Source organism: Sceloporus occidentalis, unplaced genomic scaffold (genome assembly GCF_023333645.1).
Source record: "Sceloporus occidentalis isolate IW3139 unplaced genomic scaffold, rSceOcc1.0.p SCAF_5, whole genome shotgun sequence".
Classification (NCBI taxonomy): domain Eukaryota; kingdom Metazoa; phylum Chordata; class Lepidosauria; order Squamata; family Phrynosomatidae; genus Sceloporus; species Sceloporus occidentalis.
Window position 1 is genome coordinate 171,875,830 of NW_028316985.1, and position 24,444 is coordinate 171,900,273.

At 38.5% G+C, this 24,444-nt stretch overlaps 1 protein-coding gene across 3 annotated transcripts in view; it reads right to left on the reverse strand.

Annotated features, from left to right (window-relative positions):
* The window catches only part of CCSER1 (coiled-coil serine rich protein 1), a 927,042-nt gene that overhangs the window by 639,875 nt on the left and 262,723 nt on the right, over window positions 1-24,444 (reverse strand). For all 3 annotated transcript variants that reach the window (XM_089527103.1, XM_089527102.1, XM_089527104.1), the window contains exon 5: window positions 17,283-17,400. In XM_089527103.1, the coding sequence (XP_089383229.1) occupies window positions 17,283-17,400 (118 nt within the window). The remainder of the gene's footprint in view (window positions 1-17,282; window positions 17,401-24,444) is intronic.

The window sequence follows — 24,444 nt, forward strand, 5'->3', positions numbered from 1 at the left end:
CTGGAACTTCCTTTATTCTCAGTCTACCCCCTCATTCTTCTGCAGGAAGAACTCACTTATTACCAAAATACACCTTCTTTCATCTAGTGTTATCTGCAGTTATCCAGAGGGAGACCTCCAAAAGTGATCAAATTACCTTCATAAGATTGGAAGCACTGTAACCAAGTTTCTTTTTGTACCAAGATGCTAAAGTAAATAGCTACAGGTCACAAGAGTGGAGCATATGATGCACCTCCTTCCCACACAAGCATCCCTCTCCCCAGGAAAGCTGGAGGGGCATTAGGATGGAAAGGAAGAACACTGTGGACCTTACAGTACCTTTCTAGTATGAAGATAAGCCATGCTGAATCATCTCCTATTAGCAATGGAATTAACTTTGGGGGGAAATGGTTGAAAAATGGTGAAACCCAATGTTAGGAAACCCGAACAAGACGAAAACTAAACAGGTGAAAATCTTTGCAGTTCAGTATATATTCTGTGTGAAAATTTCATATTGACATTTGCATTTTCAGCAAAACAGTATTTTCTGCAACTAAAATATCTCCCTTCTCAGGAGAAAGGTGGAATATAAAATCAACCAATCAGTCAATAAGCCACAACATTTTCTGAACAGATAAAAGTTTCACGCAAAGACAGCAGTATTTCCTGCACAGAAAACAAGTGCCTGCTCACATGCATCTTTTTGTACAAGTCCAAACTGATAATAACCTTTAAAAACTGCATGATTTCCAATGACTTTCTCACAGTAAAGAGAAATATTATAGTTATTCAAACTAAAGAGACTTACATCTATGTTCTGTGGGCAACACTCACAGAAGACTACCCCATTCACCCACTTTTGCCAGTTCTTCTTAAATTAACTTAAAATAAGTTGAATAATAATAATAATAATAATAATACCACCAGCCAGGGTTATATTGAACCAACCCAAGTGAAGTCAGATTTTCCCCTACCCCTTATGCATCCCTATGATGTACTTTTTTTACTTTAAGATCCCCATGGGCCATGAACCTCCTTCCTCAACCCATGTGCAATTTTTCTAACTCCCTCCTGCCTACTTATCCCCCTAGACTGGTACCAGACTGCTGTGACATCCTCCCAACAATAATACACCATGTGCTGTTCCAAGCTAAGAGCCAGTAGACCTGGCATAGAAAGCACTGACATTTCCTTTTACTTCTAGAGTTTAATTGACTGCCATAGATGGGGGGAAATGAGGGGAGGAGGAAGAGAAATAGCAAGATAAGCGGGGTGGGGTAGATTCACACATAAGCAGGACAGGGAGTTGAACACTTCTCCAGCTGGGATTAAAATTCAACCTGCAGATGATTGGTGTGTGGGGGGTGACTAAGAGGTGATGTTCCCTACATATCTGTGCAAAATATTATGAGCGTTGGATAACTGCTGGCGGTAACAACAGAAGGGTCCTACAGAGACAACTCGACAAGAAAAGCTTTGATCTTTCATTACCAATTTGTTATGCTTCTGTTAGTTACCAGCGTAAGTTGGAGACAGAGTTCAGAACAGCCATCTGGAAAATCTGGAACCTCATGTTGATATATTGTATGAGAGAGAAGTTACAAGTTAAATAGATTTTTTGGGGGCAGGGAAATCAGACTATTAATTTAGCACTATTTTTCAAACCACTGAATTATGTGCTTTATAGCAAAACGTAAATCAACTCTCCTTGTTACTGTCAGATAATGAACTCTGAAACATAATGAAATTTTAATCAAAAAGGTAAGTTATCACAAAAGTAGAGTATTCAAATTTTCTCTTTAAAGGCAACACCTCTGCTGATCTACTCACTGAAATCAATGTCCATGCTTTTGTATGCATTCAACATACTCCTTTAAAATGGCTTTCAATTAGGATTTCAATGAAAATATAGATTTTTAAACTCCAACAATACCTTTGTTTTCTTAGATTTCATGCAGTGCTATAGCTAAATAGCTTCTAAAGTATGTTTGGCCTGTACCTGAACTGTGATCCCAATAGTTAATATCTACCTTGGTTTCATTCCAGTTTACTAAATTAAATATAAATAGATCATATTCTGCCTTCAGACATGCCTCAGCAACCTCAATTGATTGCAGGTCCCACTGATTGAATCTTTGGTTTAAAATAGAAATTATCAGTGGCTTATCGATGAAAGGAGGTAAAAGTTGCTTCTGAAAGATGTAAATCAGCACTTGGACTGAATACATTATGACTTTCCTTTTCTTGATGATTTAAGAATTATGAAGATCTTCAGAATACATATTTGATATATGTATGAAATTAGAATGCAGAATTATCTGACTAATTTTTAATGAGCAGATTTTTCCTCTTTCAAAACCATTAAAAGCTGTTTCACACATTATATGGCAATAACTTATGTTTGCTTCCAATAACTATAAACTGAACTGAGAGCCATAGACTGCACAAGCTCTTTGGTAACTTCCCCCATATGATCCATATGTTTACTATTTTCTATGTTAGACCTAAACACAATAACACCCCTCTCAAGGGCTTCATTTGGTAATTAAACTGGCAAACGTTAGTGGTAAAAGATAAGGGTTACTGATGATAAACAAACATGCCTGATAAATTACAGTAGAGGAAAGTATCAACTGCTTTAGGTGATGGGTTTCTAGCATTCTTTCACAACAGGTGGTAGGACTGGGTCCTTCAACAAGGAGCCCTGATGGTGCAGTGGTTAAATGCCAGTACTGCAGCCATTCACAGCTACAAGGTTGCAAGTTCGATCCCAGGCAGCGATCCAGGGTCCACTCAGCCTTCAATCCTTTCATAAATTGCTAAAATGAGTACACTGGTGCCTCGGGTTACGAAATTAATTCGTTCCGCCATTCCTTTCGTAACCTGAAAATTTCGTAACCCGAAAAATAATCCGTTAGCACTGGAAAGCCTATAGCTGCACTTTGCAGCATTTGAATTTCGCGCCGAAATGAATTTCGTAACCCGAAAAATATTTCGTAACCCGAAACAGTTTTTGCCAATCCAACTTTTTCGTATCCCGGAAATTTCGTAACCCGATCATTTCGTATCCCGAGGCACCAGTGTACCTGGCTTGTTCAGGGTAATTGGTTTACACACTGTAAACTGCTTGGAGAGGGCTTAAGTGCACCGATAAGCAGTATAGAAATGTACTTGATATTGCTATTGCTATAACAACAAAGCTTACCTATACTGTCCTAAAGCCAAATTCTCTAAACTGGACTTTGGTTTCACTGAGCTATGACCTCCCTTAGGAAGAGGCACGTACAAGGTGCGATCACAAGGCTTACATAACCCAGAACCCCACCAAGGAAAGCTTATTATACAAGTGAAAGCTCATCTCAGGTGGATGCGACAGTTAGAAGTGCCTGTTATCAGCTTCGGCTGATACGCCAGCTGCGACCCTTCCTAGGCCGGGGGGACCTTGAAACAGTGGTACATGCACTGGTAACCTCTCGACTCGACTTCTGTAATATGCTCTACATGGGGCAACCCTTGTACCAAATTCGGAAGCTACAATTGGTCCAGAATATGGCAGCTAGGCTGGTCACTGGCAACTCCAGAGCCAGTCATATAACACCGGTATTGAAAGATCTTCATTGGCTGCCAATCCGCTTCCGGGCGCAATACAAGGTGTTGATTTTTACCTATAAAGCCCTTAATGGCTTGGGCCCAGGGTACTTGGAGGACCGCCTCTCTCCATATAATCCTCCCCACACTCGCAGGTCAGGCGGGAAACAACTTTTGAGAGTCCCTGATACAAGATATGTGGTGTCTGCACATAGGGCTTTTTCTGCTTCAGCCCTGCAGACCTGGAACTCTCTGCCGGACGAGCTCCGCTCAGTCCCCTCCCTGGAGTCTTTCAGGAAAAATCTAAAGACTCACCTCTTTCATCAAGCTTTCCCCCATGTTCCCTAATTCCATTCTTCTTCCCTTGTGTTGGTGTATTGTATTGGATGTAATTGGTGCTTTGGTTTTTAACTGTGATTGAATGATGGATATTTTTACTGCTGTACTGTATTGTTTAATGTGGGGGGATTTCTTTTTATTGGATTTTGTAATTTCGGTCTGTTTTTATTACTGTTGTAAACCGCTGTGATCATGGGAATAGCGGTATACAAATAAAGATTCATTCATTCATTCATTCATCTTGTACTCTAAAATGATGAGAACAGTAACAGGCAAGCAAGCAAGGGTATGTTTATTCTAGGTTATACCCAGCTAGCCTGCATATGAGGGCAACTAGGCTCCTAGAGAGCCAGTGCCGTGTAGTGACTTGAGTGCTGGACTAGGACTATGAGAAATAAGGATTCAAATTCTTGCTCAGCCATGGAAACCTACTGGGTGACCCTGGGTAAGTCACACTCTCTCAGCCTCAGAAGAAGGCAAGGAAAAACCTCCTCTGCACCAATTCTGTCAAGAAAACTGCAGGATAGGTTCACCTTAGGGTTGGCATAGTCAGAATTGACTTGAAGACACAGAACAACAACATGTACTCTTATAGTCTCAAATTTTTTTTAAATGAGTTCATGCCTCTCTCTTCTATGGTACTACCATTAGTAAGTGCAAGCTAACCCTGTCACTGGACAGCTGTTGATATTCATTTTTATTCATATCATGTACTTGTTCTACATTTTATAAAAATCAATTATATAACAAAAATCAAAAATCAAAATGGAAAGTCATATACGAACAGGAACATACTAGCATCTTATTTTGGGAACAGTTAATCTTCCCACTTCTGTTCCATTTTGCTTAATCATTTTCAGAAATATTTAAGTAATGATGGATACATAAATGAAAGAATGACTACGGATTACTTAGAGTTGGACGAACTATTAAAGCAGCACACACATTCTCTCTCACACACAGAATTATTGTATCAGCTTTGAAGGTTCCATATGGCAAGTCACTATATATTAGTACTCCCCCCCTCACACACACACACACCTTTATACTGGTTTTTGTTCAGTCATTGCTAGCACTGGTACACTGAACAGCTGCTAAGAACATCCCCTTACATTGTCATAATTTGTTGCATATTAATATTACAATATAAATGGACATTCCAACTGGGGAAAACACATGTATTTCTCTTCTCGGGTAAGACAAGCCTTTTAAAAATGTGAAAAATTGAAATGGAAACATCCCTATGGTTTGCACGGGACTGGCTCAGAAAATAAGTTCACTACTTCTAATATAACAGAAAAATCTTTGCCGTCACTACCAAACCAGAATGCAACTTCTTTATTATATGCTATGAAATAATGAGCTGCAAGATGCAAGTAGAATAGGACATCAACACATACTGAAGCTGCTCTACGAGGCCCAATGCATTTCTGTCCTTTCTTCCCTTTTCAGTTGTACTATGTTATCTGTTCCTGTAAAAATAATTTGACACATTTCAGCAAAACAATCTCACTAACCCTCTTCTGCATTCTCACAGTCAAAGAAAGTCAGAACACATCCCACAAATTAATCACCTTGTTATGTTTGACATCAAACTCCCTTCAAAGATGTGTCATGTCCACTGACTACAAAGTAAACCTAAGTTTATAGGAAAAGAGAAACAGGAAGCCATCAAAACCTAGAATATAAAATGTATACTGTGCATTTAACCTTAAATCTAGAATACATCCTTCTCCTAAGGTTCAGCTTCCTTATAGTTTACCCACTGACTGAGCTGTACTTCAACTAGGCCTCTTAACCTTGACATGCTGCACCTGCACAGACAGTAAATCTGTTAAATGTCCCCACTTCCTCAGCTCCATTCCACATACTTGGCTACATCACACCTTGTGAATCTGATAATCTCAGCCCAATATGACCCCTCAAAACAGTCCTAATCTACCAAAACCTTACTTGGTTGTAATTATTAAAGACAATAATTGAAAATGGGGAAGGGAGATGTGGTAAAATCCCCTGCACCTTCAGAGGGCATTAATAGTAATATTATATGTCACTTGTTGCTATTATGAAAACCTGGCAACATAAAGAAGAGAAGCAGTGGATTAAAGAAAGTGTGGTCTCAGAAATCTTATAGTTTTGTACATTCTGGTCTAAGGGGCTGTACAGATAGGCAGCATGGAGCCGCCCCTTTACTGGCCAGATCAGGACCACAGCAATCTCACACTGTAACCCCGATCCAGCCTCCAGAGAGCACAAAAAACCCCGCAAAAATCAGCTCTTTTTTGTGCTCTAGAAGGGGTGAAATAGACATGGTGGTGCAGCTTTATGATGCCCCTTCAACACTGCAATGTGCAGATGCAGTGCCAGAGTCACGCCATGATGGCGCGCGCCAGTCTAAGTCCCCAGAGATGGGCAACTGGCAGGGGTTGGAGGAGCTGGACTGGCTTGAGGGCCAACATCCTTGCTGCAGCCCACCACCAAATTCTATCTGTCTGTCTGTCTGTCTGTCTATCTATCTACCCCTTGTCTGTATCCAACCTCTTGGGCCAAAAGAATATAAAAACAAATCTTTATTTGTAGAAGTGTATTAAATCAGATTAATTATTACAGTCAAAACACTACACATCCTCTCTCACACTCTCAAACTAATCCAGACAAAGCGTACCAACCACTCAACCAAACGTCTCTTTTTTCACTCCAGCCCAAGTCTAGCTCACAAAACCCTTGTCGAACTGAACTCCAAACTGTCATTCACCAGTCGTATACAAATCATCTTAAACATTCCACCAATTCAGTATTCACTCCAGCATTTCATTCTCTCCCTCTTCTCAAAAGTTCCTCAGCTGATACTCTAATATACAATCAAAAATTCAAGCAACATTTTCAAATACAAGTCCATGACATCAGAGTAACAGTCCAAATTCATGACATTCAGGGCTAACAATCAGGAAACAAACTATTAAATTGTTCTGTTAAACTACCAAACAAAAACATTGATTTCAACTAACTTAGATATGTGTTTCTCTGTAAAATCAACATACTGTCCATATTTATAAATTACAGTACATGGTGCACACATTTCTGTCTTTATGAAGGGTCCACACCTCTGTATGCAGGGATATTTTTGGAGGCTTTCCAGTCCTCAAATAGGGAGCAGCCCTAATAGTATGGGACACAAGCCAGTCCAATAAGGGACAATCTTTCTGGACTTTATGCAATGGAAACTGCTTATAATAAGGGACAATTGACAACCCCATTGCCTCAATAAAGCTGCAGGTTTCCATGGTCCTCAAGCCCCTGGAATGGCTTGAGGGAGGGAGGAGTTGTAACTGAAGGGCCAAAAAAGCCACTTTGCAAGAATGAGATTTCATTAACAGTCTCTTTAATGAAAGGTCTTGGAAACCTTAAGAAGAACAAGGCTTTCAGTTTTCCACCTGTGAAATGGATATGTAATCTACTCCACAGCTCTAATGTGAGAGTTAAATGATATAGAATGTATCACGAATCCAAAAGTGCTGTACTTGTAAGAAACAAAGTAACATATTGTTAGATATTTTAACTCTGAAAATATGTAATAACAAATAACTTTTTGAACTTGTTAAAACGTAACAAATTACTTTTAGAAACTAACTTTCAAATATTTGTTAACTGTACACACTGAAGTGAATGATATTAGTTTGCACACTTTGCCCTGTTCTGAGATTTGTTTAAAACATGGCTATTGTTCAGAAAACAAATGGAGACCATTAGCCCTTCGGTATGTGTAGTTCAATTTAGTCTCACTTCAGCTCCTATGTATTCTTCAGAAACTGTTCAAATGTTTACAATCTTTTCTGCTTGTTTGTTTGTTTGCAATAATAAAGCACAGACTTTCTTGAAGTCATGCAGACCTGTATATAAAGAAGAAAAGTGTATTTGAGAAAGAAAATGCTCTCTGTTGTACTTCATCATGTGCAGTAGTTAACAGCAAGTATAAAACTGGCTTGGAGCTCTCTTGATTTCTCATTGGCCCTGTTAAGGCAAGGTCAAGTGCCTGCTAAGTGTTAATACAGGAATTTCAGGAAGTGTCAGGTAAATTTGCAGTCAGCCATACATCTGGCTGAAGAGAAAACAACAACACACAAAATCAGTAGGTCTTAAAAACACTGTTGGACCACAGACATGGAGTTAGATTAGATATAGACAAAGTCAGTCCCACACAGAAGGAAATATGCAGCCTGAGTAAATCAGTGGGCTATTTTTGTTGTGCCATCAAGGTAACCTTGGCTTCACACCAGTTCTGTTTGAATGGCAATTTAGCATGATTCTGCTTGGCAATATATTTTATGAGGGTGTTAACAGCTGCCACACAGCATAATAAAAAGCATCGCCAGTTCATTACAATAACAAATCTGATAAAGATGCACTCCTCTCTGATATAGCAGTTCTTTTAATACATCTACCCAAGTAATGCACAAAGAGCTTAATTATCTATTTCTTTCCATCTCACCTTGCAAGCTATCAACCTGCACTTCTACTTGGCCTTGCAACTCTTCCTCACTTTGAAGATCTAAAATAACCAGTTTAGAATAAAAACATGAACTGTGGATCCCATTTCCCCTGGGAGATGGGAAGAGTTTTCAAACTGCAAATAGCAGCTAGCAACTACCCATGAACAAATATGACAGTTTTAGAAACACTGAAGTATATACTCCAAAATGGTAGCCCAGTAACATAGGCCCTTACTGCAGGGCCTAATAAACTGATCTCTCCCCCCCCCCCCAATTCTGTCAGCAGGGAGATCAGAGAGCACATGGTCCAATCCCTGAATCTGGTGCCATGGTGTTTGGGCCATTCAGCACCAAAGCCAAGATATACTCATTTTACCACAGATATTAAAAAAACAACCCAGCTCTGTATAATCCAGAGCCCTCCATTTTGAGATAGGATGGCTGTTTGCATAGCTGTCCCACTGAGACACCCAATGCAGCTGCCTCCATGGGTTGCTTCACTCTGATGTCAGAACAAGATGCCCTGGCTATGTGATCAAGACTGGGCTCCTTTTTTTCTGGCCTCACAGGTGAGTGACTTGTTATAACACTGGCTGCACTGGGTGGCACAGTGGGACACCCATGTGAAAAGCTGCCCCTTATCAGAACAGAGGCTAAGGTGACAGGGGACATTGAAGCAGCTCTGGGGCCACGATACTTCAGGTTGTTTTCAGAATAACCTGGCCAGTGCAGAGTAACCTGACCATACTCCTCCAGTGCCTTCCATAACTGTAAACCAGTAAACATCATTATGCTTTGAGCTTTGCAGCCATTGACAACCAATAATGATGTAGATGGATGGAGAAAGGCACACCTTAAAGTATTAAAGATAAAATGTTGAACTAGGTCATACAACTCTAGCTTGTTGAATTTCAAATGTTAGGGTATACAATTCCTGCAAATGATACATTGGTCACACTGGATGGGGATGATTGGTATTATAAAATGCTGAACTAGATATTTCTGAGAACAGCCCTATAGTCTCTGAAACATGGAGCATACATTACGATGGCCAACTTCTTCCAAGTTAGGTATCACCAAAATTAAAGGGATTTTTCTTTCTTTTACTACCTGAACTTAACAAGGCCGTTAACACACTATATTTACAACTATTGCCCTTCTTTTCTTTTTTTTTTTTTTTTTTAGATTGTAAGCCTGAGGGCAGGGAACCGTCCAATTAAAAAGATTGTATGTACAGTGCTGTGTAAATTTACAGCGCTTTATAAATAAAGGTTAATAATAATAATAATAATTCTTGAGCGTCTATTAAGCTCTTTTCAGTTTCTTCATCAGTACTCATATACCTCAGAATAAGCACTTTAAACTCAAATAAACCACACATAGCACTGCATTATAAACTAGGGCCTGAATCAGGGGTAAGAATTAACTGGCCCTTTAGATGTTGTTATACTCCTCATTGTTGGCGGAACCAATGGGAACTGCTGGGAACTGCTGGGTACTATATCATCTAGAGGGCCACATAATTCCAACCTGGTCAAAATTCAATCTTTTGTTCCAGCCAAAGTCAACGGGACCCTGGTAAGTCAACACCTATGTATATCCCATTGATTCAGTAATTCAACTCTACCTGGATTTATTTATATATACACTTGTCTCAACATTAGTATGACTTTTTTGTTGCTTTTTCTTATATTGAAAATTTTGAAAATATATAAAAAAATTTGGGGATCTATACAAAGAATATGGGCATAGAGAATTTCAAATTCATAACTGCCTATCATTTCAGATGATGGAAGATTGGGCGTCAGCAGAAATGAACTATTGTGGAATTAACAGGGTGAAAGCTTCTCAGTCTCACCTGCCATGATCTTCAAGATTTTAACAATAGCAGAATTCACATTAAACCATTTATAGATGTATTAAGTGGATTACACTGGAAGATGTTCATATCTTCCTGAACTCTTATGTCTTAACAAGGCAGCATACTAAACATGAACCCCTGGTGTCTACAATTTACCCAATGTGTGATGAATTCTAATGTAGAACTAATAGCATTATGTTGCTTGTAACCTTCATTCTATATAATTATTGAATCACAACAGTCTTTCAATACCATGACAACAAAGGTACTGCAGAAAGGGATCTTGCAACATTTTTTAGACTAAGAGAAAGAGAGATACAAAAAGGCTGGGATGTTAACTAACATTCTGTTGTTGTTGTTGTTGTTGTTGTTGTTGTTGTTATAGTTTATTTATATAGCACCATACGTTTTACGTGGTGCTTTACAAAGTCATACCAAAATACAGATAAAAAACTACAGTGTACAATCTAAAATCAAAAGCAGCAAAATATAATCTAATAACTTAACATTAAAATAACTCTAAAAGAACAGACTATAAAACAATGCACACTAATACACATTATCAAAAATCAGGTTGTATGAAGGAAAGCATCCCTAAACAAAATCATCTTCAGATCAGACTTAAAACTGGCTAAAGAGGTAATAGTCTGTAAATGTTTAGGAAGGAGATTCCAAGAGTAGTGGGCAGCAGGGGAGAAGGGTCAGATTCAAGCCAGGGAAGAGGAGACGTTTGGCTGAGTCAACAGCCCTGAGTCCCTAGAACGTAAAACATGAGCAGGATGGTAGGGGAAAACAAGTGCTGACAAATATGGGGGAGCCAAACCATGCAGGGCTTCAAAGGTTAATAGAAGGAGCTTATAATGAATTCTGAAAGGAATAGGGAGCCAGTGAAGAAATGACAGCAGAGGGGTGATGTGATCATTACGGTGAGCTGAAAAGATATATATAATATATGTGGTATGCTAGGAAACCACTGTTAAAGTCATTGTTGATGGACTGAAGATTGGGCATATATTTCAATTCTGTTGAGGGTTTTTTTCCCAATCTTATTTTGTAGGATGTTGTTGTTGTTGTTGTTGTTGTTGTTGTTGTTGTTGTTCAAGGACTGGTGATCTGAAGTCTGAGGTGGAATGCCCAGGAAGTCTGAAGTGTTCAGCAACTGGTTTTGGTGTATTCCTATTCCTAATGTCTGATTTATATACATTTATCTACTGGCATAGAGTGTAGAGACTGCCTCATTTGCGCACCACCATTCATATGGTTATCTACTCCCCTTGGCTTTAAACAACATCCTTCCTGCTGCCTTTGTCCCCCAATGCACATAATTAAAACTGAATTTATCACCATATCCTCAGGTTTTGCATTTCTATTTCTATTCACAAATACAGATTGATTATAAAGGCCTGTCCCTCCATGCATCTGAGGCAGTAGACTTAAGCCAAATAAAGTTTATGCTACCAACTTCTTTCTTTCTCTCAGTCTCAAAAGTGCAGCACATAGCTATGTCTTTAAATTCTACCAGCAAAAGTAGTATTTGCACTTGTCTATTGCTAGTCTCAGGTTGTTCAGTCACTGTATCTCAAGAAAATATGATGGCAAACAGAAAAATTCCCATCATCTTTTGTAAACTTGTCAAAATTGAGGGAAAAATATTTGTCTAGAATGCTATACAAGGAACCTGCTTAGCTGGTCAGTCAAAAAAAAGGCAGCTCATAAAAGGCAGCGCCTACATGATTACATTTTCAATTATATCCCCATTTAGAATTGGCTATAATTTCATAATATTGCCAGTACTGAGTGTCACTGAGGTTCTGAATTACTATATAATGCAGATGGCCATTGCTATCTTGGGCCTCTCTCTCTCTCTCTCTCTGCCATATCTCTCACAGTTGAAGATAAAATGAGGAGGTGGAGAACCATGTATGCAGCCTTAAACTCACTGAAAGAAAAGTGGGATATAACCTTAACTAAAGATAAAGATTTCCACTTTTACAAGTTTTGTCAAGTCATGTCTGACTGTAGGGGGCGGTGCTTATCTCCATTACTAAGCCAAAGAGCCAACATTGTCAAAGATGATTCTGTGATCACATGGCCAGCATGATGGCACAGAATGCTGTTACATCCCACCAAAGTGGTACCTATTTTTCTACTTGCACTTTTACATGCTTTTGGACTGCTACATTGGCAGAAGCTAGGACCAGTAACAGGAGCTCACTCCATCGTGCGGCACTTAAGCTTAAGTAATCAACTAATAAATAATCAGGCAAGTTATGCACTTAACAATATGACCATATGATCTTACATCAGAAAATGTTGACATATTCTCATAGGACTTATTTCCGTCAGAAGCAAAGGGGGACTAATCTCCCCTCCTTTGGAACAACATAATGGCAATGGCACTCAAGCTAAGAGTGTGTCCATATTTTTACTATGCTTATGTTCTACTTGAACTGGCATAGTCCCATGCAATAATAAGATTGGTAGTTTTGTGTAGAATTATCTGCCAGACAGTTCCACTGCTGTAGTCCAAGGGATTCTAGGTTCTTCCCTAAACTACAAATCCCAGGAGTCCATTGGATGAAGTCATGCCACATAAAGTGATATCAAACTACTATAACTGTGAAGTTTGGGTACTCCTGAGGTTTCCGGAAAGATGAGTTGAAACAAAAATGTATGGCATAAATCTGCTCTTTCTGTGGTTATACCCTTTTACACTGCACTCCATATTATTATTGCAGTATGCCAATCTTTCCACAAAGAATGACTGAGGCCCAGTACAGACCGGCATTTTGCGCTGGCCTGGGGCTGAAATTAGAGCTCGGTAGGGCAGAGCGTTTGCACACTCCCAAACCCTACCACGCATCACAGGTGCCATCTTGGCGGGGCGTGCCATGATGATGTGCCTTGTGTGCCACATCCAAATGGCACAGCACATGAGGGATGTCATAGCGCCGAACCAGGGCTCTTATGGCACCTCCGTAGCAGCACACGAAGGAGCCACATTTTGTGGCTCCTTTTTTGAGTGGATCATTGCCGCGCTGTGTGGTTGCCATGGCAATGATCCGGGGAAGAAAGGGGCGGTTTCTGGTTGCCCTTTTATCCCAATCTGTATAGCCCCTGAGATTCACAAAATAGAAGAAATCTTCATTACTCAAGTATCTCCAGTATCCCTGACTTTCCTCTTGCATATCAGCATGAGCTTTCATCTAGCAGTTTTGTTAGAAACAAAAGTAGCTTCTTTCCCCATGTTTTCAACAAGGAGAAATTGTTCTCTTTATGGCACTATCTGAACATGTTCCTGGCTTTCTTGCTTTTGTTTTTATTTCTTGAATCAACAGAATATATTTAGCCGTTCCTGGCCTTCTAAAGGAAAAAAAAATACTGCAAGTTTTAGCATTTCTGTCCCTTCATGAGAGTCTTTCTGAACCATTACCATAGAAACCCCAAAGAGACAAGGAATGCTTGTCCCATATGCCATAGAAAAACAATTATTTCTATGGACTTAAAAAACAAATCAACTCAGAAACAATGTCACCTAACAGGTAAAATGTGTTTTTTAAAATGTACTCCAGTGGTGGAACTACCTGTTTGATGAGCTTTCTGCTCCCTCTTCCACCAAACCTGCTTATAAATATTGTTTTGAAAAATATCCTATGAAATGATTCTGAAGGGAAATAAGTTTGGCAGGAAATCAAGCAACAAAAAGCACTGACAAGGTACTTGATCCTATATAAAAAAAAACCATGATATTTGAGACTATGACATCACGAAACCTTTGGCTTCTACTAGTTTATTATACTCCTTTCCAGATTATAAGGCCAGCAATTCATAGAGTTATCAAAAGACATTTTACAGTGCCACACGTGCCTCCCGTTCAAGAATCTAGATCATGAGAGGGCAATCTGGGACCCTTCAGATGCCATTGGACTACAACTCCTATCAGTCTTTGCTAGCATAGCAAGTGCTGAAGGATCACATGATTCTCCATGTGCCACTAATAGGAGAAAAATTATTACGGGTACTTCTCGTAATGATCATAGAACACCGGCTTTGAAGTCCCTCCACTGGCTGTCAATTAGTTTCCAGACAAGGTACAAGGTGTTGGTGATTACCTTTAAAGCCCTACATGGCTTGGGTCCAGAATACTTAAGGGAACGCATTCTTCTGTACTGTTCATCCCGCATACTAAGGTCCTTGGGGAAGAATTTACTTCAGTCTAAAAGATCTAGACTAACTTCAGTCACCCAGAGGGCCTTTTCTACTGCTGTTCTGAAGCTATGGAATGACCTGCCGGAGGAAATCCGCCACATTTCTACTCTTACAGCCTTTAAGAAGGCTCTTAAAATGGATCTCTCCCAGCAGGCCTTCCCTAGCTCCTCTCCCTGTATACTGTGATTCTCGTCTCTCTTCCCTTAAATTTAACACTATTGTATTTTTTTTTTTTTGTTTTTAAATTCTGATTATTTAATTGTAATTTTAGTATTGGGATGGGGGGTTGGGATGGAACTAATTTTTAACTTTTGTATTTTCTATGTATTTTTATTGTTGTAATCTGCCTGGATTCCTTGTGATTGGGTAGGCTATAAATAAATCACATTATTATTATTATTATTATTATTATTATTATTATTATTCAACTCCCATAGTTAGCACTGTGTTACTTCACACCAAAATTTCTTCTCTCCCAATAGGAGAAGACTGTGGCCTTGTCTTTGATTTCACACTGATCTTTAGAGACTCAGGGCATACCGGAGAAGTTCAATAAGATCAGAATCTGTCTACACTCCACAGTTATCATAAGTTGATAAAGTTTTTCCTATCATTATTATATCTTACAGAATCCTGTAATTCTGCTAGAAAGAAGTATTTCATTAAACTGCAAATCCAAGATTCCATGGTATAGAGCCATGACACTTAACATGGTATCAAACTGCCGTAATTGTGCCATGCAGATCTCAAAAGGGTTCACAAGCCAATAAGATGTCTATCCACTAGTTTCTAAAATCCAGTTAGACCTCAGGAAAATGCCTCCACCAACCTTTCCTTAGTCTCTAGATAAGATATGTACTTTCTCCAGATTTAATGTGCTCTCCAGTGAGAACCTCTTTTATGGATCCAATACATACAAATGATATCTCAAACAGTGGAGAAAGTATGTTAAGCTTTTAAAAAATGGAAATTTATCTTCAATAAAAACTGAACATTTGCTACATTAACTTGGGGCTATCACCTCCTTTCTTCCCTGTTTGACTATATTCATCTACAACCATCATGGTGCTTTATATGATTCAGAATAATAAAATCAGACCTACAGGTGGGTCACGTTACTCTTTGCAATTAAAGATACAAAATATCCAGAGCTGTGATGCCTCAGTTTCAATTTCTGCTTTCTTGCTTCCCCTTTGAAGAAACTGCCTTTGGAAAACATGAAAAAATTGAAGATCTTTCAAATTTTTAAAGTCAGTGTTGAGAAGGTAATATAATACTGTATCTCCCTAATCCAATTGTGAATATGACGAGAAAAGTCAAGAGGTAAGTTTCAAATTTACTAGGAAAGGTAAATCTCCTAGCCATGTTCTGAAGGTTAATAGGGGAGAAATTAGGATTTATGGGTTCTTCATAGCCATGTTTATGCAGACATTAGGGTGAAATCCACTCATTTAACACTTTAAACACAGTGCTAAAATGATGTGTCTAGAAACCTTTAGGGTTTGGGAAATAGGAAGGTGCAAAAACATCTATTTTACTATGTTAAATTCACAGTCTAGGTCCCCTGACTGTCTATAGGAATGCCATTTTTAGCTTACATCTTATCTATTTCTCTATCTCTCTATCTAAAACTGCAACTTTATTCTAGTATGAGACTTAAGATAGCACAGACTGAAACAAGGCACAACTCTCTTTCTCTCATTTAGTGTGTGTGTGTGTGTGTGTGTATCCAATTATTTAAGCAATTAAATAAACATCAGAAAAGCAATGATTGGCAATGCTAGAAGCCCTCCATCTGGAAACACCAGAGTATCCAAAATTCATGTAATGATAATCAACTTTACATGCACAATACCTAAGCATTAATTTGCTTACAAATTAAGGTATTAGATTTCAACCTGCAACTAGCCTGTACTAAAAAGAAATATATTAACTACAGAGGTGCAGAGGACATTAAATGCACATTTATTTGGATTCTACAGAAGCACACGTTCATAATTGATTAAAAGAAAAAATCCAATGTGTTCTGAGAGATCAATAACCAATTGCACTAATTTCAGAGGTTTAAGGAGTACAGAGAAGAGGCTTTGCACCTTCTCAAAAACAAAATGAGCCTCAGTAAAAGAAAAGTTGTTCATTTCCCAACTTGGAAAAAAGACAAACATGGCATCCAAATCCTGGAAGGTGTACCCACTATCCACACGGAGAACAAGGCATGATAACTCCTGGTTTTCCTGGAAAGTAGGCACTATTTGTACTCCTGTGTGTTCAAAGAATATTGAGTGCACTACCCACATTAGCTTCTTGGTGTTCAGAAAACAATGCCAGGTGTTACTTAGGATCAGCCTTCTAGTTTAGGAAGAGATGCCAGTGCACCATGGTCCATATGCTAACCAGTCAGGTTTATTCATACATGCATAGCAAGCAAATTGCTTTGTCACACATCACAGATATCCCATATCTTCTTTGTCCCATGTCCACTGTGATGCACACACACAAAACTCAACTGCACACCAAGTAATTTATCGTAAATCGATAAACGTAATTCAACATCCATACTTCTAGTATTCTCTTTCTGTCTGAAAATATAGAAGAGCCATAAAGTGGATCCAGTTTACCAAAAGCAGCATACTATTGCAGTGGGCATTGCAAAAATTTCTTAAGCCTGTTCTTGAACCATTTTGCCAAGTGGCAAGGAAAATTTCACCTTCCATCAGACAGAGAAACATGCAGTACACGAACCAAGAAATGCAGGATTTATTTTCATTATTTAACAGGCATGAAGAATATATTGTAGCATTTTTCACTTCACTCACTGTTTGGTCACTTCAGGCATTTTTGGCTGTTCCTTTTTCTTCCCTTCAGCTGACTCAATGGGTGTAAGTAGCACTGCAGCACAAGAAACTATTGACTGGTGAGAATCTTCCCGGCAAACTGCAAAATTAAGAAAAGTTTGGTTACCACCGGAGATGAATTGAGGACTTTTCCTTCCAAACATATCATTATTTTTACATGTGTTCCTTTATTAAGCCACAAATATGTACATTTTCCATGCATCAAGGAAGTTAACTTATCAATGAAGCTGCCAGCATTATTTAATAGAAACATGTAGAAATCTTCACTGGCAGACATCTGTTGGGAAGGAAATGATGGACTTAGTCCAATTCCCTGTAGTCAAGTATATAATATAATAAAAGCCACTGCAGCCTACACTAGTTAGCTCTCTGGCTACAATAATTTAATCACTGCTTACTTATCATGCACTTAACTGTAACTTTTGCCTACTGAGTCACTTCCCCAGGTAGAAAGCAGCATCCAAAGAGAGCTGTTATTTGTTAAGCATTACCTTCCTCCTCATAAATAATAGATTTTAACCTTAATGTTCCATCACCTTTCTCCTATTTCTATTGAATCACTTAGATTCAATAACAAGCACAAATTATTCTTAGCAAAGATTTTACCTTCCATCTCACCTATTCCTACATGTGTCTTTCAACATCTGGGCAAAGGGATAAACATTTCATTAAAATTGAACTTGACTTTACAAAAGTAAAAGGTACTTTTAAAAGAAATAATTCATTCATATCACTCACTGTGCTTTATAAAAAGCCATCCATTTATATCACCCAGTGATAAAAAGGTAATTTATTGCATTACTTCATCTTCAGGTTACTCTCTGGTAGGAGAGTGGCACAGAATTTGAAAATTCCTACTCAACCACGCCTGAAATGTCTAAAATGCTCTTTCAGAGTCACTTTTAAAAGTAACTAGGAAAATTACTTTGCTGTTGTGTATGCTTTCAAGTCATTTCTGACTAATGGTGACCCTAAGGCAAACATATCATGGGCTTTTCTTGGCAAGATTTGTACAGAGTGGGTTTGCCTTTGCCATCATTCGAGGCTGAGAGAGCGTAACTTGCACAAGGTCACTCAGTGGGTTTCCATGGCTGAGCAGAGATTTGAACCCTGCTCTCCAGAGCTATAGCCCCATGCTCAAACCACTACACCATGTTGGCTCTCAGGAAAATTACATTTAGCACAATAAGTCTTACAAGAAACTAGAAGCCATTACTCACTTCACCAGTAATATCTAGAGCCCCACTCATTGTGTTAGTTATGAAATATTACTGCATCACACCCTTATTGCCCACAAATGGTAACTTGTTACATGTAATAATATTATATGTGACTCATTTCTTCAGACCTCTGCATAAAATACCTTTAGCACTGAGAATCCGCAATTAAACAAACAAACAAACAAAATCTTGGCAGAATTTCACCAAAAAGGAAGACAAAGATTGTTTTATTTGCATTTTAAGAAATGAATGGATGCACATGAAAATTCATGCTGGTATAAATAAGATGGTCTAAAAAAGCATTACTAAACTATTTCTCTTCCATAACTTCCCTTTTAATACAGTCCACCCTCCGTTTACGCAGACTTGCCATCTGCGGATTTGAGCATAAACAGCTGGCAAGCCTGGGGGGGGGGGGGAGTAACATTGTCAGAGGAGGAGGAGGAGGAAGGAGAATGAGAACGAGGAGGAGGAGGAGGAGGAGGAGGAGGAGGAGGAGGAGGAAGAGTGGCAGCAGGGCACCAGAGAGGGGTAAGAGGAAGAGGAAGAAGGAAAAGGAGGAGGAACAGCAGAGAAGAGGAGGAGGAGGAAGGAAAAGGAGGATGAGTGGTGGCAGTGCGAAGGAGGGGGATGAGAGTAATAGGAAAAAGTGGAGGAGGAGGAGGAGGAGGAGGAGGAGGAGGAAGGTGGAGAAGGTGAAGGAAGAGGAGAAGGAGGAAGAGGAGGAGGGCAAGGGAAGTGAAGGAGGAGGAGGAGGAGGAGGAGAAAGCTGCGGCAATGGGGGAAGAAGAGGAGAAGGAGAAGAGGGAGAGGAGGAAGATGAACATAAAAACTACAAAGGAATATTGGAAAGAGAAACAGATGAATTACAATATATCCCCAAATTCCAATCCATCAGCAATGGGTTGACCAGAGATGATGGCTTTCTGGCACACTACACAAATTATAACACTGGTTAACACCCCGTATCACAAGGGTCCTCTTAGCCAGTCTATCATATCTCCTTTCTGTTTCCCAGCCTGTACACCCCACATTCCGAAACTCCCTCCACCATTCTCATGATCATACACCCATCCTTAGGCAACATTTTTCTACCTGCCTTTGTCCTTTAATGACCACATTTTAAACTAAACTTGTCACCTCACTGACATTGTCACCTCATCACCATGCCCACAAGTTTTGCAGTTCTATGGCTCTTCTATATATTCTAATTATTAAGGTCCTTCCTAGGCAGCACTTCATTCCATGCATCTGAGGAAGTACACCAAGTCTACAAAAGTTTACGATACAACTTCTTTCACACAGTCTCAAAGGTGCTACAAGATCCCATTGCAGTAAGAGTAAATAAAACTGATAATGATTATCAGCAGCACAATCACTACAGATCTTCTGTTCTTTAAACCATTAGTTACAAGAATGTGATTATGGATGACAATGATCCCAAAAGTGTTAGTTGCTATAAATCTGCAATTAAGCCACAGGCCAGGTTCTTTAAACATTGCAGAGCCACAATGACACAAATACTGTAATTACTGTAATAGGACCATTACTAGCAAAAGAATTACATCCTATCCAGCTTTGTCTATTTTCTGCCTTCTTTCACAGTCATCACAAAGGATGCAGTTGTATCCCCTTTGTGTTATCAAGAAAGCACCTCATTGGGGGGAGAAAAGATTCGTGCTGATTAAGATAATAGAGAGATGATATCTGAAAAGTTGTTGGAGCCTGCAGATTTAATGTTATGAAGAACAATAGTATGGCATCCTATTGTAAAATCCATAAAGACATCAACAATTCTCAGTACCATGATTTGTGTAAAAAAAAAAAAATTATATACTTGAATATGGTACATAATTTTACTGTAAGCCGCCTTGGTCCTTGTCAGAATAGGTGGGATATAAATAAAAGATCATCATCATCATCATCATCATGATCTCCAATATGCCCTTCCCTATTTCTTTGAAGTATGGTGTAGTGGGGGTGACCTTGGATAAGTCCATTTTATCAGCACGAGAGGAAGGCAATGGCAAACTCCCTCCAAACACATCTTGCCAAGAAACTCCTGTGAAACATTTGCCTTAGGGTCACCATAAGTCAGAAATGACTTGAAGGCATACATCAACAATTCCCACAAAGCTTCCCCACAGATGTAATAAAAATATTTACATTGACATACACTACTTGGATGTGATATATTTATTTTTCTATCACTACTGTCACTGTACTTTCTGCTGTGCTTTCTGCAACCAGACTTGTTTATCTCAGATTGGCCTTTTTAGTCATCAACACGCTTGTACAAAGCGCGGGATGAATCCTTCCTGAATCTTCGTTCGCGAAGTAAAGCCAGAGACTGTCACAACTGAAGAACAGAAATATCCAATGGAATATTTTTTTAAAAAAACCTGAAGCTAATGTTTTGGCCAGAAGTTTTACAGAACTACTCCCACGAAAGCAATCCAAACAGGTACTAGCAATGTTAGCGTGTTAGATTGTATAAAACAACACACAATTTCTTTGCATAATGTTTTTCCTCACAGCTGTACATGTCCATTTTTTTGTTTCAGCATATTTTACTGTATATATGTATCCTTCCTTTTCCAAGAGAACTTTCTGTATTCTCTGTTTTAAAGATTTCCTTCCCTTTAGTTCTCATTTATTATACTTTAGATCTCATGTAAGAAATTTAAAAATGATTTCTAAAATTCCAGTACCATTCAATAGAAAAATCATTTATACTCACTCTGCCACATTGGGGAAATGGTAGAAATATCTTTGCAATGGTAGAGAATATATATATATATATATATATATATATATATATATATATATCCTAACTCTTTCTCTCACCTCAGGCAGGAAAGCAAATATTTTTAATTCACTTTGCTGTTCTCGGGATGAGTTCATAACCCTCCAACTATCCTGATTTGGGAGGGACAGGTGATTCTGTCTCATCTCAGTTTTTCAGCTGCTTTTAAAATGTCCCCATTTCTCTGTATTCTGCATACTTCTCCCCTTCATCCTCAGTTTACTTGAATTGCTGCAAACCAAGTTCTAAGAGCAAAAGCAGCTTCCATTCGATTAACCCAGTAGGAGGGACAGGAGAGAAAATGCTGCAATCATGCTCTTGCAAGTAGTCTCAGACAAAAGCAAACACTGCAGCCTCTCCTAGTTTGTGTGTTCTTGCTCTTTAATATCTTTTGCAATCTTGACTACGCTCTAGTGTTGCTTGGTCACATGGTTTTCATCTGTAAAAAGTTGGAAAATATGTCCAAGATGTCTATCGTTTCCTCCTCTTTTTCTGTGTGAGAATACTTTGTTTGGCATAGAGTACAATAACTGTGTAATTTTCTACTCTACATTAAAAATGTCTTAGATCAGCCCTTAAAGAACTAATGTTGAACCACTGGAATTCCTATTTCAGACTTGTTTTAAAAATTAGTTAAATAAACAGGAGCACAATAACAAAGAAATGTAAGCAAAACAACAAGGAAGATCACAATACGTTCAAGTTTCAATATAATATAAATCTTCCAAGATGAAGCTGTTTGGTTTATTAAATCTCTCCAGAGGACAATACATGCTGCAGTTTCATTAGAATATTCAATAAATGGGAACCACATTTCATAAAATGTTTTGTGGCTAACTATTTCTTCCTTCTCATACTTATAGTTATTTTTCCCATAAGAAACAACGTCCACAATCTGCATTTCTACTGAAACAAGGACAATCCATAATTGTCCTAAAGATCGATCGATCGATCTTTAGTCAACATAACTGAAAAGTTACAGAAAGTTATCTTCCAACTGCTGTTGTTTTGTTCAATCCAGTCCACTCTGATTTCTGTCAACCCTAGCGTTTTCTTGGCAAGATTTACTCATAGGAGTGACTAAAGAAATAAAGAAATAAAATCTTTATTATTATTTGTATCTTTAAGATGTTTTACACAGCCCTGGTTATACAGAAGGGTGGTATATAAATAAAATCTTTATTATTATTATTACTCCAATTCCACCACACTGGCTCTACTATCTTCCAATAGTCTATTGACAATCTATTAATAAGCATCTTACCATGAGAAAAACTGAATACATTGCATCTGATAAAGTAGACTTAAGTCTAGAAGAGTGTATGCTTCCCTTTTTATCTCAGGTTGCATCTGCACTGAATAAATAATGCCATTTACCACTGCTTTAACTGTCATGACTGAATGCTGTCGAATTCTGGGACTTGTAGTTTAGTGAGATATTTATACTTCTCTGTCAGAGAGCTCTGGTGCCAGAAAAAATTACAAATCCCAGGATTCCATGGCATTGAGCCATGGCAGTTAAAGCAGTATAAACCGTATTATTTCTGCAGTGCAGATGCAGCCCTAATTAGTCTCAAAGGTTCTACAAGAGTTTTTTGCACATTGATATTCCAGACAAACATGGCTATGTCTCTGAATTCTACCAACTGCATTATTAAACTCAAGCAAGTTTCATAGACAAGGAGCTTTAACTTCAGGATATCCTGCAATTAATAATTATGAGATCCTGGGACACTGTTTCCTTTGTTAAGCATGAGCCTTAAGCATAATAAAAGTAACATCTGCAGTACCCCTCTCTGAATTGTTCTGCTTTTTTTTTTAACTGAGACACCCAAGTCATGAAGAAAAAGATGTATATCTCAGGAAAGTTCTTACACCCAAATTTCTGCTAAAACCACCTTAGTTTTCAGGACTGATTTATGTTCTGCCTCCTTCTCTCTATAGCCTATCCAGATTTTTCAGTCACACTCAAGGTCTTATAACCTTCTCTGTCTTTGTATTAATATATCCCTGTTCTGAAGCAAATGTATTTTATTGTCATTGAATTTACTGTATTTACTTATTGCCTGCCACTTATAGAGTTCTACCATATTATTTGCTATTCCCCCATGCAATCACTGTATGTTTTTGATTCTTGTGTGTTGAATGAAATACCCCCCTTTAAACAGCTCTGTGACCAATCTGCCAAGACATGCTACTGCATTTCCCAAAAATGAATAGGTGGCTGGAAAGCATAACTAGTAACAACAGCAGGACAAGATTTCTTCTGGCATCTAGGAATGTTTCTGTGCTTAAAAAACACAAGCTGAATTTGTTAACAATCTAATTGCTTAAATTAAGCTGAATCTCATTGAAAAGAATTTAACTGTATTTTGTAGTGCATCATCACCCACAGTATTAGAACTTATTTAGGAACATACTACTAATTAGCTCAGTAAACCACTGCTTATAAGAACATGATTTACTTTAGTCTCTAGAGTCCAATTACTATCTTGGCTGATTGGAATTTAATAATGTATCTACAAGAGATACTTGACATTTGTCCAAAAACTTTCAGTTTATTAGCAAATTTTAAAAAAAACCATTAAAAGTGATCATACAGTGGACCTTAGATATTCATGGGTTAGATATCTGAAGTTTGAGCAACTGCTGATTAAAATGAAGAAGCATTTAATGTTTTGATTTTCAAAGAAGCAATGGCCAGGCTGAGAAGCAGTCCCAGGGCAATAGTGAAGACTGCTGTGGCAAGCTGATGCCTCCCTCCCTAATGGAAGTAGTCAGAACTTAAAACATTTCCCGATTCTTTTTTCCACCTTCATATCATGAAGCCACTGCCAAAATTTAAAACCCTTCCAGAATTTAAACTACCTCACTCTGTTACCCACTTTCTCACAAGAAAATCACTGCTAGAATTTAACCTCTGGTATACCTCCTTGCCCCACTCTTTCTGCTGCCTTTCTCAGAGGTGGATGGCTGGAAAGGGGATTTAAAATCTGTCAGAGGCTTTCAGGTGGGAAGGATGAGAAGGTGGGAAACAGAGTCAGGAAAGGGTTTAAATTCTGGCAACATTTTAATGGTAGGAAGAGAGGAAACAGTG